This window comes from Impatiens glandulifera, chromosome 5 (genome assembly GCF_907164915.1).
Source record: "Impatiens glandulifera chromosome 5, dImpGla2.1, whole genome shotgun sequence".
In the NCBI taxonomy this organism is placed as follows: Eukaryota; Viridiplantae; Streptophyta; class Magnoliopsida; order Ericales; family Balsaminaceae; genus Impatiens; species Impatiens glandulifera.
The window spans coordinates 28,288,809-28,308,268 of record NC_061866.1 but is presented as its reverse complement, the minus strand read 5'-3'; the positions used below and the strand labels follow the sequence as shown (position 1 = coordinate 28,308,268).

Here is a 19,460-nt window from a genome sequence, read left to right as displayed (position 1 = left end):
CATCTATTCTTTATCTCGAATGGCGTCCCACACCCTGCTTGAAATCAATTTTCCATTTTCTTCTACAATCCATTTGTGATTGTCAGGTCTTTCGTAGAAGTGTGTACTATGTATGTGGTCAATAATTCTCTGCCTTTCCGGAATTTTACTTAGTAGCGAGTTCCAAAGCCCTTCTTTGATGTCTCTAACTTTAATTGTTGAACAGTCCCTTTTAATTCGTGTGTTTCTAAACTCGTCTTTGTGAATGACTGGCAAGTTCTTGAACCAGGGATCGTGCCAGAACAATATGCCTCTCCCATCTCCTAATCGAATATTGTACAAACCTGCAACATTGCTTTTGAGTTTAAGTATTTTCTTTAACGACCATCTCTTTTGTGTTAATGTAGATGTACTGTACTTTAATAAGTTTCTAAGTAGAATATATTTATTATTAATAAAAAAAATTATTTTAATATCCCACCATACAACATGAATCAGAATTTTGTCCTACAAGGTCGTGAAATTGTTCTTCATTGATGTTGATACATGGGGCAAATAACAATAATACTTAATATAACATGTGTTTTACATATAAGCCTTTAGATTAGGTACATCTTACTCATCATCTACATATATTATAAATCAAGAACATCACCTGCCCTAATTTTTTTCTATCAGGATTTACATTTAGAACAAATTAATGTTAGAAGCCATACATCAGGAAAAACATCAATATAAATATATAGTCATAATCCATAAATTTAAATGAAAAAATTGTTTTCAACACCTTATAAAATAATTTATGCAAATAAACCATACATGCACACCAACGACTTACAATATCAAACAAGACACTAACATGATTCATTAGAATACATAATAATAAACTTCACTTCACATTTGAGCATGCCTACTTCACTTCACTTCATTGGTCGTTTAAGTTTATCCCGTATGACAAAAGAATTATATATTTAGTTGTTTATGTCAACAATAAGATAAATAACAACAAAAAAAAAATTACATTGGAAAGTGAATACCTCCGCTCCATTACAATTTGAACAAATAAAAAGATGTAATTGTTTTGCTTGATCATTAGTCATATCAACACAAAAAAGATGGTACCTACAGAAAGAGAAAGGTAGATAATAACAACTCACATTTGAACAAGTAAAACATAATACTAAAAAAAGAAGTAAATCTTAAGCTCACTTATAAGCACATTACTAATTACCCAAAAATGGTGTTCCAAATTCTAATCCTAAAATTCATTTGGTATATATATATATCAACAAATGTTTCGAAAAACTAGACATATTATTACCAGTTTTTGCATTCCTCACACTGCACCATCAGAAGGTCGGGGTTTTCGGGCAATTTGCATTTACAATACCTTGAAAATATAAGATCAATCAATCACAGAAACTACAAAATATATACCAAGTTAGACAGAACCAAACACAATATATACTTACACTACAACGCGGCTAGGTAAAACAAGACCGTTGGCAGCTTTGTATTCAAATCGACAATAGTAATCCTCAGCTCCAGCGTTCTCTAGCTGGGTGTAATTCTTCAAAGAATGAACCATACACTTACCTTGAATCGTGTAAGCACTCTGAATGTCATAGTGGTCAGACAAGAACAGTTCTTTCTCACCATGGAATTGTTTACGACCTCCGATGGAATCACCCGGCCGGTAATACCACCTTACCTGAACTGTCACGTCATTTCCATTGTCTATCTGGATCTTCTTTATCTTAGCCACATAAGGAGTAGTATTGCTCTCGGGTGATCGCAACAGTACATTATCTCCAGCTTCAGAAATAAACCATAATGTAGAAATTAAGATATCATAAAAACAAAAAGAGAAGAAAATCGACATAAACAATCATATAAAAATGAGATAGATTCAATTACGTTTGACGACTGTGTTGGTGCCTCTGATGGTGTAGGAGTCTAAGTTGCGTTTGACGACTGTGTTGGTGTCACTGATGGTGTAGGAGTTGACTGGTCTGATTTTGGCCATCTAGTGAGAGAAAGTGAGGAGTGTAAGGGTAGGGTAGGGTAGGAGAATAAAAGAATAAATGGTCTATTGTTCTCTTATGTTGTACTTAAATTGACGGCGACCATGGGATAAACCCTAGAAATTTGTCTATAGCTGTTTATGGGTACGGCGGCCATGGGATAAACCCTAGAAATTGGCTATATGGGTACCACACCAATGGGATAATGGTTTTGGATATAGATGACAAATAATTTTTTATTTTGTTAGGATGAAAATATAAATAACCCGTTTTGAAAACCGTTCCGATGCTCCACCCGTTTTTTTAGACAAAGATCGGTTCAACCAGTATAATTAGAACCCGATTTTAAATTTAAAAAGAAATTGACTATGGTTGAAAACCCTCATTTCTCACTTTTTGTTTATCTTGAATTGTTAATCCGTAATTTGTAATCTCTACGAGTTTGTAAACAAGGTAATCAAATCTCTCAATTCATCTCTCTTTTTTATTTATTTATAGATATAAATTATTGTACGTATTTTTGGTGCGATTCGTTGCGTTAGTTAGATCTATGATTTGTTGAGGAGATCGTCATCTTAGATTTAGATTAATACACTGCTTCATTTCTTTTAACCAGTTGAGATTTGGATTCTAGTGTGTCTACTCTATGAGGAAACTTTCTAGATCTAGCATTTTAGAGAAATTTTGTCTCTTCTATGAATTTGATCTTATTCTGCATCTTCAAAACATTTGACTCTAAATTGTTTTTTCATTTTGACCTTTGATCTTATATTTGAAATAATTCGTCCAGTTTATAAAGGAGGGGTACACATGATAATGATGATAGATAGACATAGAGATAGAGAGGTACAAAATTGAGAGAGGCATTAGACAGAGAAGATGTAACTAACATATAGATTTTTTGAAAAAATATTTCTTAAATTTATCATTAGGTACTCAGAGTTTAAATTATTCAAATTTTTAATAAAAATTAAAAATTAGCTAATATTTATTTTTAAAGTGTGTAATTTTAATTCTTCATGTTTATAGGTTTATGTGAAGATTATATATACACCTAGATAAATAACAAAATATTGCGATAACTTATAGCCTATAAGTTTTAAAAAGTTGTTAATTCAAATATTGATTTAAATAATTCATTTTTTTAGTAACACAAGTTAAAAGATTTTCAAATTTATTTTCCAAACTAGAAAAACTAATTTATGGTGAGATTTTTTTGTAATTTGTTGAGAACGAATCTAAGGTGCCTTACAGGATTCTTAATTAACATTTCCTCCACCCGAACTAGAAAATACTATTTAATGTCGTTCCAAGTTACGCTAGTTCATTCTCTAATTTGTGTATCCTAAATTCGATAGATACCCAAAATTTTATTATACTAGTTGTGAATTTTACACCTATACAACAAAATTAATTTTAAATTTATAATAGAAGCGAATTAGACAACCACGGTAAATAGATGACCAACAAGAAAATGTGTTTATTATCCGACCGAATAGATCTGATACTCATACCTAAATTAAATTTTTAATAAAACTATACATCCTGTTTGTATCCTTGTGCCACTAATCTGGCTTTGTTCCTCGTGACCAAACCGTCTTCATTGAGTTTATTTCTAAATACCCATCTTGTTCCTATGACCGGTTGATCTTTCGGTCTAGGGACTAGGTACCAGACTTTGTTACTCTCAAACTGGTTTAACTCTTCTTGCATTCCCAAGATCCAATCCGGATCTGACAGTGCTTCATCCACCCTTTTCGGCTCAATCCGGGATATAAAAACGGAATTAAGGTATTCCTCCAGAATTTGTTGCCTAGTTTGAACAGGTTTTGAAGGGTCACCTATAATAAGATCAGGAGGATGATTTGTGTTCCTTTGAGATTCGGTTCAGGAGTGTCTACCAAATCACCGTTTACTTGATCAAGGCTAGACATATCGGTAGGCCGAACACAAGTGTCAGGCCGGCCGATTTCCTCAGTTTGAACCGAGATGTCAGCTTCCTACTGTGTGACAGCTTGATCCGACTGGGTTTCATCATCACCCATTTGGTCATGGACAAACCTTCTGAAAACCGGAACCTCATCTTCACTATCAGAATGAATATTGTTGTTTTAAATTTATAATAGAAGCGAATTAGACCACCACGGTAAATAGATAACCAACAAGAAAATGTGTTTATTATCCGACCAAATAGATCTGATACTCATACCTAAATTAAATTTTTAATAAAAAGATGAATACAAGGAGAAGAGCAAGGAGAATGTGCTCTAAAATTATGATAATTTCAAATATATATAATATTTGTTTAATTTTTGGGACCGATTTAGAACAGTTATATACTATCATTCATCTTTGACCTACCTAGAAGCCGACGAGATTGTATAGTTAATTCCTATCTTCGATCACATCTTCGATTATGTGATCTCCGATTATAACTATTCATACCTAGTTCTGGCCGAGACATACTAACGAATATTGAGTTTTTGAGTATCAGTTATCATCCCCAAAAGGATCTTTAATTATAAGAGACAAAATTGTATTCTTTCAATGGGTATGACATTGTTTTAAAATATTGCACATTATTTAGTCTACTATTCACTCGTGAGTCTAATTGAATTTATTGTAATGAAAATATTACTCCAAACGGTTATTACCTTTACTCAAGAAATCATTATCTACACCTACTAAATATTTTAAATAAAATCCCACCCTTTTAAAAACATAAACAAGGAAAATCTTGAACACATTTGAACAAGTTGATAAGGGTTTATTTAACTAATAATTTTAATAATTTTATTAGTAAGATAAATTGTATATATTTATGTTTTACATACAAAGGTTGTTGGGGGCAATATTATGTCTCGACTAAGTTAATTAGTAATATATTCTATTATATTTGAAATTGTGTTCTTTAAATAAACAAATAATATTATTTTGCAATTTTCAATATAGTTTATTTGTCAAAATTACTCTGTGCTAAGATAAATCGATGCAATTATTCCGAAATTTTTTATGAGAAGGTTTATTATAGACTCAAGAATTCATTAGCCATATATGTATTGACATATTGCTATCATCTTCTCCATTTTGTTTAGATGGTATTCTATCATTCCAATTATTTTTATGTCAACTTATTCAATTTGAAATGATTGTTAAAGATGAAATAATGAAAGAGAATGTGAAATATGGAAATGATGTGCCTGAAAAAAAAAGACTTGCATTTTAGGATTAAGATAATTAATGTATGTAATGGAAGATTTTTGTTTCATCTTATTTAAATTGTTATTTAAATTGTTAGATATTTTATATGCTAACCTTTTAGAATATTTTAGAATAGATGTGTCATTATTTATCTTCCAATTGGAATATGTTAATATTTAAGATTATCAATCATAACTTCTTGAGAGAAATATATTAATTTGGTTTAGAGCATTTAAAGACAATAATTTTATTTTTAAAATGAATAGGATTTGTTATATATATATATATATATATATATATATATATATATATATATATATATATATATATATATATATTTATTTATTTATTTGGTTAAAAATGACTTACAACTTTAGGAATCTCATGTTTTGTTGTGTTTAATTAACTTTTTTTTTTTAAATAAGATGGTATTCCTTATATATATATATATATTTATATATATATTTAATTATTGTTATATAATATAGAAAAAAAATAATTATATGAATTTTATATAGTTTAAATTTGATATATAATTTATTCTATAAAAAATATATGATATATAATTATATGATTTAAAATGTATTTTATTGTTTAATAATAATTCAATTATCAATTAAATTAAATAATTTTATATTTTTTCGTTATTTTTGTCTATGTGGGTGTTGTGGCACACTACATAAAAAATGTTGATTTGCAACAGAGACTCCTCAACATTTTTTCCTTTAAAAATGTTCTTTAATAATTATCTTAGCATTATTTATGAAGGTTGCAACTCAAATTAAAATAATAAGGAAAACATTGTAAATTGACATGTTGCAAATTTGCAACATCGCATACAATAGTGATTCAAATAAGATTTGCACTAAACTCCAATGTGCTGGAAATATTCTCTTTATTCTGTAAAACTCTAACAAACAAAATATAATTTACAACAATATTTACGTTAATATTTATATTAATATTCATATTAATAGCCTCACTTAATATTTGTAGCTATAATTTTAATTATAATTGTAGTATTATAAATTTATTAAATAATAAAAATAGATATTGAATAAAAACTACATTATCTTATAAAATTACGTATTGCAACCATCTTCGTACAAATATAATGAATATTTAAAAGTGGTTTATGTTATAATATATTCAATATTGTCGTTATTATAACTATATATATATATGTATATAGATTAATATTTGCAAATGTATATGCACTTAGTTTTGCAATAATCATTCTAAACTATAATTTCAGAGATATTTTTGCAATTATGTTTGTCAAATACAATGATCTAAAAATAAAATCCAATTGGATCATAACTTTTATACGAAAAAAGAGAAAAAAATTACACCTTGAAATGAGTTTACGCTTTTTTTTTGGAAAAACGACTTAGCATCATTTCATTAAAAATTCCCAAAAATGGGAAAAAAAACCACGAGTTTAAGAAATCATTCTAGACAGGCCTAGAATGATTTTGAAGTCGTAACATTATGAGTAAAAGCTAATTATTTTGAGTTTACGCTTTAACTTCAATTATTTTGAGTTTACGCTTTAACTTCAATTATTTTCTAATGATATTGTGATTGTGACATAGATCAAGTCAGCATATTAGTTTTTTAATAGGCTCATTTTATGTATGTTATTTATGGGATAATCTTTTATGTAAAAAAAAACCTTAGACAAACATTGATTCCCAAGAGTGTTGTATTGTTCAACTATTATTGTTTAATTAAATTGAGGTATATTTCTATTCCAAATACTATTTATCTAACATCCACATATATTTGTATAAGCATTAAAGATGGTACAACCCTTTTCTAAGCTCCTCGACTCTTTGATACCCACTAATCTCTTTGTTATGTACAAATCATTTCACTAGTAGAAAATAGGTCGTCTGTAACGACTGATAGTAACGGCGCTCGAACACCCTTACTAATAATTTTTATCAGTAACGGTTTTAATAAACCGTTACAATTATAAATACATCAGTAACGACTATATAAACCGTTACCGATAAGGGCTCAGTTAAAGATTTTAATGAGGGATATCAGTAACGACGTTTGAAGAAAACTGTTACTGATATGTTATCTGTAACGGTTTCCTCTATAACTGTTACAGAAAGTAGTCGTCTTTCATCTTTCTCTACTGGTATCTGTAACGGTTAATGAAAAACCGTTACAGATAAGGGTTCAGTTTAAGAATTTAATGAAGGTTATTAGTAACAGTTTTTTCTCAAAAACCGTTACTGATATGTTATCTGTAACGGTTTCCTCTATAACCGTTACAGAAAGTGGTCGTCTTTTCATCTTTCTCTACTGGTATCTGTAACGGTTAATGAAAAACCGTTACAGATACTACTGCCTTTCAGTAACGGTTTTAAGCCGGCTAGAACCGTTACTGTTGTTCCTTTAATATCAGTAATGGTTTTCGAAAACCGTTACTAATACCGATGTTGTTTCTGTGACGGTTTTAAGACGGGTAAAACCGTTACTGTTGTTCTTTAACTATCAGTAACGGTTTTCGAACGCCGTTACTGTTAGTTGTGAAGTTTCTGTAACGTATTTTTTAGTAACGATTGGTAACGGTTTTATTTTCCGTTACAATTATGTTTCTGTAACGCCATTCGATGCTTTTAGTAACGGTTTTAGCCCTTACTAATACCTCTTTTTCTACTAGTGTTTTCATTATCGTCATCATTGGTATTGTCTGAGTGTAGATCAGGTTGTAGGGTTGAGTTCCTTTAGATGGTTGTCTGTTGGGCACCATTTACTTCTAAGCTCAAGATTCAATTCCTTCTTAGCTCGAGGTTCAATTCCTTTACATAGCTCCTTGAATATCCTCGAGAGTACGTCCAATGGCTGGTGGAGTCATGGTGTTGAAGTCAACTAATTATAGATTGAATTGTTGGGAGGTTGAAGATGACATGGCCCGGTCAAGCGTCCAAGTCCCTATTTTGTTTTCGACCGAGAATGTCCATTGTTCTTAGCCTGATTTCGCGATGAAGGTTATAGGTTCCATTTCGACTAAGGATACTTTGATAGACGATTCATGAATCTAACCATATTTTCGACCAATATTCCAAATTCTAGCTAGGTTTTTGATTGAAGCTCTTCCATGCTCTGTCCTAGATCCCAATCGAGGAGCATTTAAACTAGTATTAACTCACCTATTAGGGCCACCTTCAACTTGATCCAAGATTCGTGGATCATTTAGCTTTCCCGACTAACCCATTAAATTTTCATTTCTTATTCAATATATCCATGGTTAAACCCAGATACATCAGGTATCTTTCATTTGGCCCTCTCATTCAACATGTTTAATCTTAATTTTTTCTAGTATTTTTTTCCATGTGCTATGAATAAAATAGAAGAATATTTAGGAGATATTCTAGAAATAGGAGCTCACTCAAAAATATACTATAAATAAGAGCTCACTTTAAAAACATTCATAGGAGAAGGTTTTATCAATAAACAAAATAACAAAATGTAAAATTGTCACATGTTAAAAAAAGATCAATAATTTCGAAGTATAGACTATCCCTTTCGACGAGCATGTGAAACATAACATCGATTCCATTCCCACATTTATCTAGGTACCAAACCTTAAAAGTACTTCTAAAATATTTTTCTTTCCTAATTTCTGTAGAAAATAAATTAGGTGGCGACTCTAAGAAAGTCAATTAATGTCTACTTCACTTCTAGAATTCACTTCTAGAATGACAATTTTGGAGACGAGCTCGATTCGAGTTTGTCTCTGGACTTAGTTGATTTTATTTAACATTCTTAGAAATTAACCCAGATACCAGCTTTCCAATTTAATTCATCATCCTCCCCAGGATTCAAGATGAACATAATTTATGGGGCAAAATGCAATTCGATTCAATTTCTCAGCATGTCGAAGTCGCGTGCGGTCCATTTTTTATGCATACAAAACGTATAAATATTTTGGATGAATTCAATATTGAGTATCGTAAGTGGTCACCATAACGACCGAAAACCATTGGGGCAATCAACGGACAAAAGGATTGGTACATGAATCTATCTTAATGCTTGTGGGGTTATCGAACGACTACCCAAACTTTTATGGGCGAAATTCCTTTATTATTGTTCTATGATACGGATGTCATGCCGTCTATCGAGATTGAATTACCTACTATAAGTGTACTTCTCGAAAGATAAGTTGTGGAGGAAGATGAGATCAAGTTTTGAAATGACCATTTGTCATACTCAAGTGTACCAAACCTGTATGGCACGATCTTTCAACAAAAAAATTCAAGCCTTGTAATCTCCAAGAAGGAGATATGATATTAAAAGAGAGTAAGGAGTTGATGGATCTAGGAGGTAAGTTTAAGCCTCAATGAGAATGACCCTTTTTTATTGAGATAATTTTGTTGGGAGGAACAACTAGGTTGAATACACTCAACAAAATGAATTCTCGGCCCATACAACTTTGACATACTCAAACAATATTTTCCTTGATTGCACTTAAAAGGAGGTGATATGTCAATTGTAAATCCTTATTACCTAATTTATTTTTCCAAGTTCTACTAGTAAAAAAAGGGGAAATAGCTAGAAAACATGGGGATTGGGTTTAGAATAATCGTTACTACTGCTCATAACGGCGATTGGAATTAAATCCAATCGCAACTACCCTTATAATGGCTATTGGTCCTTCAACCAATCGCTACTAGATAGAATGAAAAACGATTGGTTATAAAACCAATCGCTGCTAGACTTTTTGAAGATTAACCGCGATTGGAAATGAAACCAATCGCTGGGATTTTATAAGTGGCGATTAGATAAGCAACCAATCGCCATGTCATCAATCAGACACCACACTTAGATCTAATATATCTGATATCACATCAAAATTGACCTAATATATCTAATATAATATATCTATTAATGGTCTTCTACCAATCGCCAGAAGGGTAATGGAGGTCGCGATTGGTCTTATACCAATCGCCAATGACTATACCTTAATTGCTAGTGGTTCACATCCAATCGCCATTAGATTATAGCGATTGGTATAATACCAATCGCCGCTACGAATTATGACATCAGATAGGAAACCTCTACTGATTGATGGCGATTGTGTTATAACCAATAGTTTTATGTCTACGGCGATTGGTTTCAAGGCTTATGGCGATTGGGAGACCAATAGCTATAGACTCTTTTTTTACTAGTGTTTTAAGTAAATTCTAGAAAGCATATAAAAAGGGTGTTTAGAAATTAAACTAAGCTTCATATAGGAGTGTGTTCCGAAAAATACATATACATACAATAAAATAACTTAAAATTTCCCATTTGTAGGTATTACAAATAAACATATGAGGACCCCCTTTATTTAATTGTCTGATTGTCAGTTGTAGTTTCTTATGTTTATACTAAGTAAATTGTTGGATCACACTACTTTTACAATTGTATTTATGTTATGAAATAGAGTTAAATGACAAGTTATTTTACATGTTTAAGTTGATCACACATTTTTTTTTGCAAACAAAATCTACATGGATGGACAAGTTATACCTAAAGACTATTCTCTATATTATGGTGAGAATTTTGCTAAAATGTTAAGATTTTGTATGGAACCTGGACTAACATGAGATTTAGAGTAAAATTTTTTAATAATTAAAATATGTGATTTGGCTTTCATTTGAGCAATTCAGATCAACTATACCTTCATTTGATCTGTTAAAGGATGGTTAGTTCAAGTAAAATAATTTATTTTTTTGTTAGAAAAAGTCAAGACAACTCATGTCATGACTCTTACTTGGATTTATTTTGTTTGAATGTTTCACCATGATTCTTGTGATATTCACACTAATTATGAATTAATAAAAAATAGCTTTGTAATTTGAAATTATAAAAAACTATACTTCAAGAGTACTCTCTACATTATGTTGTTGGTTTAATTTATAAATTATGTTTGACATGAGTTTATATGCTATTTTTTTTTTATAATTACGTTGATCATGACATAATTGGAACTTTGTATTTTTGGGGTTTCCTTTTTGTTTGATGATAGGTAGATGGGTATTTATAAGAAAATCTGTTATTAAAACATGATAATGATTTTTTTACGCAAATTTGGTCATTACAAAATGTCAAAATTGGTTGTTTATATATGATTAATTAAAGTTTTATTTAACCATATCTTAGATTATTATCTATAATTTGTTTATTTAATATAGCATATTGATACCGTAGAAATATCTTCAAATATGGAAAGTCAGTAACAAATCAATCAATGAGACTAATTGATTTACTAATTGACCGAGAATGGAATGTTATCAGTAACAAATTAATTAGACTAATTGATTTTCTAATTCAATAAACATTTGTTGTCAAATCAATTATATGATATTATTTTTTTAAATCATTTCATTTTCTGCAAATATAATTTTCACAATTTAAGCACTAGACTTCTTATGTAACAAACATAACCAAAAAACAAGAAATAAATTTTCTCCCTAATCTACAAAAATGAAGACCCAGTTAAGTTTACCAAACCCAATGGTAAAGGATGTAGAAAAATAAAGAAAAGAGAGAAATTTTATTGCTAGTTTATTGGTTGTGTTTGGTACATAAGAATTCCAATGTTTAAATATTGAAAATTACATTTGCAGAAAAGGAAATGATTTAAACAATAAAATCATATAATTAATTTGATAGGAAATCTTAAATCAATTAGAAAATCAATTAGTCTAATTGATTTGCTATTGATATCATTTCATTCTCGATCAATTAACAAATCAATTAGTCTAATTGATTGATTTACTACTGACTTTTCATATTTGAAGTTAATTCTACACTACAATTAAGTCTATTTTGGGAAAACGACTTACTGTCATTTTATTAAAAATTCCCCAAAACGGAAAAAAAACCCACGAGTTTAAGAGATCATTCTAGACAGGCCTAGAATGATTTTGAAGTCATAACATTCTGAATAAAAGCTAAAAATCTAAAAATGTGAATGAATTATCTTATTACAATACTTTCAATTCTAGTGAGTTCAAAAAATGGTAAATTCGAATTCCTGCAGATATTCTAGTTTTGCTTCATTCTTGGAATTCTTCTCCACATTCCAGCGAGGGTACTGTAATCTGAGCACAATATTTTTCCATAACTCTTCAACGCTCCTGCGGGTTCTGCCATGTTCCCTTGCATTCCGTTCTTGCAAAATGTTATATACCACTTCTCCAAAGACGCACAAGAACACACTTGTTGCAAATCTATTTCCCTTGGCTTTAAGTAGTGTCGCCTTTTGATTTCTTTCCATTCGCTCGGGAAACTGATCAGCTCCATTAATTTATAGAATATGTCCCAAAGCTCTGAAGCAAAGTAGCAGCTCCCGAATAGGTGATCTATAATTTCCTCATTTCCTCTACATAGAAGAGAGCTCGCGCCCAGGATGCTCATATACTTACTGATAAGATCATGAGTGTCGAGTCTTTCCCAGAAGACGTGCCATAGGATGAACTGGTGTCGAGGAATAATCTTCGTTGATCATAAAAGAAGAGCCCATTCTATTTTCTGCACTTTTTCCCGGATTACCTCCCATATTTTCTTCGATACCAGATTCCTATTGTCCTTAGCTTTCTATTCATGAATATTCGGTCTGTCGTGTAATTGTATGTTACTTATATGATCAAGTATTCTCTGTCCTTCTAGATTTCTTCTTAGGAGTGAGTCTCAATTCCCGTCTTTAATGTCTCTAATTTTCGCTTCTACGCAGTCCCTTCTGATACGGGTATTTTAAAACTCCTATTTGTGGATGATAGGTTGATTTTCGAAATAGGGGTCGTGCCAGAATAGAGCGCCTTTCCCATCCACTAGTCGGATGTCATAAAGATCTACAATATCGCTTCTTAGTTTAAGAATCTTTTTCAGAGAACAGCTCATACCTTCATGAATTTTGCAGGTCCAAATGCTGGTTTCGTATTTCATAAACCTCGTATGAATCCATTCGATCCATAGTGACTCCTAATTGTGCTCCAAAACCCATAAATGCTTGAAGGTGAGAGATTTGTTCCACTCGCTACAGTTCTTCAAGACGATGCCTCCCTCTTCCTTCGATTTGTAGAGAATGGTCTATTTGATTTTCTTTCCTCATGTTCCGCTACTGCCCTAGATAAAGTTCCTCATCAGCATGTCGAGCTCCTTCATTACATTCTTCGGAATGACCATCTGTTGCGCCCAATAGCCAACTATGCCCATGACCACGGTTTTGATAAGTTCGATCCTCCTTACATAAGAAAGTTTTTTTGCTACCCGGCAAGATATCGTATTTTTCACCTTTTCAATCAGCGGCTTATAGTGTGAGATGTCGATCTTATTCGCGGTTAACGGAATTTCTATGTACTTTACGGAAAAGTTGCCTTACTTGCTTCCCATTATGTTGAAGATGTCCTTATTTGTTTCGTCCTTCACGCCTCCATAAAATGCCACACTTTTACTTTCATTAATAATTAAACTTGTAACCTCCCTATCAAGTTGGGAGATATATGTTGACATTGCCCAACTTGCCACATACTTCCTCAAATAAACTTGAAGAGCATTAATGATAATGTTAGCCATCTAATAGTAAAGGCCTTGGGAAAGTATGAGAGTGGAGAGGATGTTGTCGCGGAGATGGAAATGTCGATGACATTCTTTCAAATTGACTGATTAAAAAATAACGATTCACTTAGTTAGAGGAGTGGCTCTTGGCACTTGGATCTTGGATCTTGGCTCTTGGTTCTTGGCTCTTGGCTCTTAAAACATGGCTCTTTTCTCTTGGCTCTTGGCTCAACTCTTGAAGTGAAAAGTGATAACTTTTTGACAGTTGAAATATTGGAAAAAATTTGTCGAGACATGAAGACGATGCTTTCCAAAAAAAAGGATAAAAAATAAATTTGTCGAGACATAAAGACGATGCTCAATACAGATTTTATTAAACTATGAAATAAAATGCTCTGGGATTTGTGATAAATAATTTTAGAGAAAAATATAAGATTACAGAATCATTTGAGTTCTCCTCTAATGGCTATTTCTACCATTGAAAGAGGCAGCGGAAAATTGTGAACATGTTCCTTCAAGAAGGAAAAATCTACTCTGATGCCATGTAGAAAAAGAAAGAAAAAAGATATATTTTATTGCTAATTTATTGGTTGTGTTTGTTACATAAGAAGTTCAGTGCATAAATAGTGAAAATTATATTTGCATAAAAGGAAATGATCTAAACAATAAAATTGATTTGACAGAAAATATTCAAATGAATTATATGATTTTATTGTTTAAATTATTTTCTTTTCTGCAAATGTAATTTTCACTATTTAAGCACTTGACTTATTATGTAACAAACACAACCAAAAAACAAGCAATAAAATTTTTCTCTTCTCTTTAACTTAATTTGCAATTAGATTTATCTATCAAGTAATTGAACTCTTTTAGTGACATCTTTTAGTGACATGCCTTCTCTCTTGCTGTCAAGCATATTAAAGATGTTTGATTTTAATAGAATATTTTGAAGATAGATTTAATAGAGAATAATATTTTATTATAGTTTTAATATATATAAATTTACTTTAGTTAAAAACCTTAATATATAGCCTAGAAAATATCTTAGTAATCAATATGATGATTTTAACATTTCACTCATAATTGATTTCAAATAAAAGATAAAAAATAATGTGTTGGGTTAAATTATTTTGACTAAGGGTCTGTATTCTAACTATTGCAATTTTGATGATGAGTGTGTATAAAACTTAATTTAAGTCGTCTAATCATTTTTGGTGCAGGTGTATCGAAAACATGTTATTTTAGACTAAATCTTAATGAGGTTCATTAGACGGATTGACCAACAGATACGTAGTTAGACGTGCAGTCTAACAGATACATATGTAGACGTGCAGTCTAACGGATACGTTATTAGACGTGCAGTCTAACAGATAAGTAGTTAGATGTGCAGTCTAACAGATACATAGTTAGACGTGTAGTTTAACAGACGTAGTTAAACATGCAGTCTAACAGATGAGAGTTACACGTGCAGTCTAATAGATACGTAGTTAGACGTGCAATCTAACAGATACGTAGTTAGACGTGCAGTCTAACAGACGTAGTTAGACGTACAATCTAACAGATGAGAGTTAGACGTGCAGTCTAACAGATACGTAGTTAGACGTGTAGTCTAACAGACGTAGTTAGACGTGCACTCTAACAGATACATAGTTAGACGTGCACTCTAACAAACATAGTTAGACGTGCAGTCTAGCAAATACGTAATTAGATGTGCAGTGTAACAGACGTAGTTAAACGTGTAGTCTAGCAAATGTAGTTAGACGTGCAGTCTAACATATACGTAGTTAGACGTACAGTCTAATAGATACGAAGTTAGACGTGCCGTCTAACAGATGAGAGTTAGACGTGCAGTCTAACTCCTTCAGATTAGTCTGAAGGGATGCGTAGTTAGACGTGCCATCTAACAGATGAGAGTTAGACGTGCAGTCTAACTCCTTCAGATTAGTCTGAAGGGAACCATAATTAGACGTGTCGTCTAATCCTATTAGATCAGGTGGTCTAATGGATCCTGCTATTAGACGTGGGTGCTAATTTCATTAGACTTGTCAGTCTAAGTGAAAAACGTCTAATGACATGCTTAAGAAGTTGCTTGAAGCTAGAAAACGTCTCCCTATGATCAAGTAGTTGTATGTTACTCCTGCTCCAATTTCCAGTGAAGATCAGTACGACAACCAGTTGCAACCAATTGATTAATGCCACGTAAGCAAATATTTTTCCCACTACTTGTTTCTTGCAGGAATATCCTAGAAGAATATTTGGTGTACTACCAGATTTGTACGGCCACGATCCTGGTGCTCAGAGTCTGTTGTGTACTATGGAGGCGTTCCAATGAAAGTTAGTCATGTGTCATTATAAAAGATTCGACCGTTGGTACATGCTCTCTATTTAAAGATCTTCAAGGACAACGGATGAATCATCGATCTATCGATACTCAAAGAATCATACGCGAACATACAAGCTAATATACGAAAGAATTTCTTTCTTTCTTTACTATGTGTTTATCAAGAGAGAGTTAGAATTAAAGCATCGTTTAGCTTATTGATATTCTTCATTATATTGTAAGTTGAACAGAGTCTGTTCTGTTCAACAGTGAGCTAGCCGTGAATCCTTCAACAGTTGAACAGAGTCTGTTCTGTTCTGTATAGCTTAGTGATATTCTTCATTATATTTTACTGTGTATTTGATTATAAGAAACGTATAGTGAATCCTTCCGGTGGTTGGAAGAAGGGGTGACGTAGGAGAGTTTTACTCCGAACATCCATAAACAAACTACTGTGTCATTTTCTTTCTGTCATCTTATCATTCTTTGGTTCTTAGCTTAAAACCTGAGCAAACGTTTTCGCACTTGAATCGTTCAAGAGTTTGCAAGGGTTTGTGAAGAACAGAAAGTGATTTAAATCCTTAATAAGATTTCTATCAAATCGTTTATCTTAAGCCGTCATCAATTGGCAGATCCCGTCTCTATCGATTACGTCAATCCTATCATAATAAAATTGATTGTTAAGATATCTATATACATATAATTATGCTTAATTTTTAAAGTGTCCGGATTGCCGGGTCGAGAGTTGTGGTTAATTTTGATATATATTTGAGAGTAAATGAATACTTGGGTCGGATAGTGGGTTGACCCGCCATAAACATAAAACGGTTAAAATTAAAAATGCTATAGGTATGGTTCGAACTTGCAGCCTAGCAAAACAAGAATAACCCTTTAACCAACTAGGCTAATAACACTTTATATTTTAAATTCAACACAATATTTGATGAACGCGGGACATTTTAACAATATAAGTTCAACTTTTTAACTAATTAATCTATATATATATATAATGATGCTTAATTTTTAAAATGTCCGGATTTTCAGGTCAAGAGTTGTGGTTAATTTGGATATATATGTGAGAGTAAATGGATATTTTGGTTAGATTGTGGGTTGACCCGCCCATAAACTTAAAACGGTTAAAAATAAAATTAAAAATACTATAAGTATGGTTCGAACTTGCAACCTAGAAAAACAAATACAACCCTTTAACCAACTAGGCTAATAACACTATATTTTAAATCTAACACCAAATTTGATGAACGCGGGACATTTTAACAATATAAGTTCAACTTTTTAACTAACTAATATATTTATATATATATATAATGATGCTTAATTTTTAATGTGTCCGGATTGCCAGGTTAAGAGCTGTGGTTAATTTGGATATATATGTGAGAGTAAATGGATATTTAGGTCGAATTGTGGGTTCATCTGCCCATAAATTTAAAACGGTTAAAAATAAAATTAAAAATGCTATAGGAATGGTTCGAATTTGCAACCTAGCAAAACAAGTACAACCTTTTAACCAACTAGGCTATTAACACTTTATATTTTAAATTTAACACCAAATTTAATGAACACGGTACATCTTAACAATATCAGTTCAACTTTTTAACTAATTAATCTATATATATATATATAATGATACTTAATTTTTAAAGTGTCCGGATTGTCGGATCGAGAGCTGTGGTTAATTTGTATATATATGTGAGATTAAATGGATACTTGGGTCAGATTGTGGGTTAACCCGCTCATAAACATTTTTACCGTAATATTTTTTTCACGATTTTTTATATTATTACTCGTACAAATACACGTGATACATACTAGTTCTAATAATATCTAATCAATATAGTGGAAATATAGTGGAAGTTACACCACATTAACAGATTTATTATGTATACTATTCTAGATATAAGTAGTAATGTCAACCATGATATGAATACCATAATGAGTAAAATTCGACATAAATAGTTTAAAATTTTCAAACGGCCATTTATGATGCATAATGATTTTCATGTGATATCAACATGCAATTCTAACAATTTATTACACCTGATTCATATTATGAAGGTGGAAATGTTAATGCCCACTGCCCATATATAATAAGTGATAGCTAGTCATTTGCAATAGTTTAAACCAAAAGGTTAAAAAACGTTTTTATTTTGTTATCTACCCTCATTTTTAAACTTTCTTGGTCTAAATTGACTTGTGATTTCCTTGCAACAGTTTTCGTAAATAAATATTTGAACTGATGGGATTTTAGTTATAATGTTTAGTTTGTGCTTGGCAAATATTTAGGTTGTTCCTAGATTTCGACAAGGAGTTCAAGATATTTATGTAAGCGTAAAAACACATATACTGGTTATTACTCTTCGACCTATATTAATATTAATCTGAATGCTTATATTATTTGAAATTTTACATGAATCTCAGAAATATTTTTTATTCAATTAAATATTTTCAAGCTTTTTGATCTAGTACCCCTATTCTTGCTGAGCTTGGCAAGGTAACTCCTAGATGTCTAATGGCTTCGTTTTTTTAGTTTTGGTTATACATTTAATACTGCATCAAAATCTCATATAACTAAATTGACAATATTTTTGCAATTATGTTTGTTAATTACAATGATCTAAAAATGAAATTCATTTGGTTCATGACTTTTATATAAAAAAATGAAAAAATCACGCCTAGAAAGTTCTTAGAACACCGTCCAAAAACGAGTTTCAGCTTTAATTTTAATTATTTTCTAATAAAATTGTGAATGTGACATAGATGTGACATAGATCGTGTCAACATATTAATTTTTAATAGGCTCATTTTATGCATGTTATTTATGGGATAATCATTTAGGTAAAAAAACCCTTGGCCAAACATTCATGCCCATAGTGTCGTATTGTTCAACTATTATTATTTAATTGAATTGAGGTATATTTCTGTTCTACATACTATTTATCTAACATCTACATATATTCACTACAACAAAACATACTTTCAGTGACCCTTATATGCCAACCCATATTAAGCGTGAGTAAAAATGAAAAGAAAATTTTTTTTGCCAACCTTTATATCTATACAACCACCTTTATATTTTTTATATACCAACTTTGTAACTTTGTTAAAACCTTATAATTTAAATATTTTAAATTATAATAATTTTTATGTTTTATTTTTAAATATTGTAAATATTTTATTTTAATTTTTATTTTTTTTTAAATTAAATTTGACTTAAAATTTTGTTAACATTAAAATTTAATTAATATTTTTTATATAACATAATTTTTAAACATTTTATAGTATTATTAATATATGTCTTTTATTTAATCATTATTTAAATTTAATTAAATTAAAAGTAAAATATGAGAGAGTTTATT

General features: G+C 31.0%; 1 protein-coding gene across 1 annotated transcript; it reads right to left on the bottom strand.

The window, feature by feature from the left end:
• Positions 1 to 3: 3 nt before the first annotated feature.
• LOC124939168 (chromatin remodeling protein EBS-like) lies at positions 4 to 2,005 on the bottom strand. The gene is made up of 5 exons (XM_047479675.1): positions 1,897 to 2,005; positions 1,452 to 1,794; positions 1,301 to 1,369; positions 1,001 to 1,101; positions 4 to 323 (listed from the first exon to the last, which is right to left on the bottom strand). The coding sequence occupies exons 1-5, from the start codon at positions 2,003 to 2,005 to the stop codon at positions 4 to 6; spliced, it is 942 nt and encodes a 313-aa protein (XP_047335631.1).
• Between the last annotated feature and the right edge of the window lie 17,455 nt (positions 2,006 to 19,460).

Excerpts from the sequence above, each read along its gene's own strand:
- LOC124939168 (XM_047479675.1), bottom strand. The coding sequence starts at position 2,005 with ATGGCCAAAATCAGACCAGTCAACTCCTACACCATCAGTGACACCAAC. Across the intron at positions 1,795-1,896 it reads CACCAACACAGTCGTCAAAC|CTGGAGATAATGTACTGTTG; the intron begins GTAATTGAATCT and ends TTATTTCTGAAG. Across the intron at positions 1,370-1,451 it reads TTACCTAGCCGCGTTGTAGT|GTATTGTAAATGCAAATTGC; the intron begins GTAAGTATATAT and ends TATATTTTCAAG.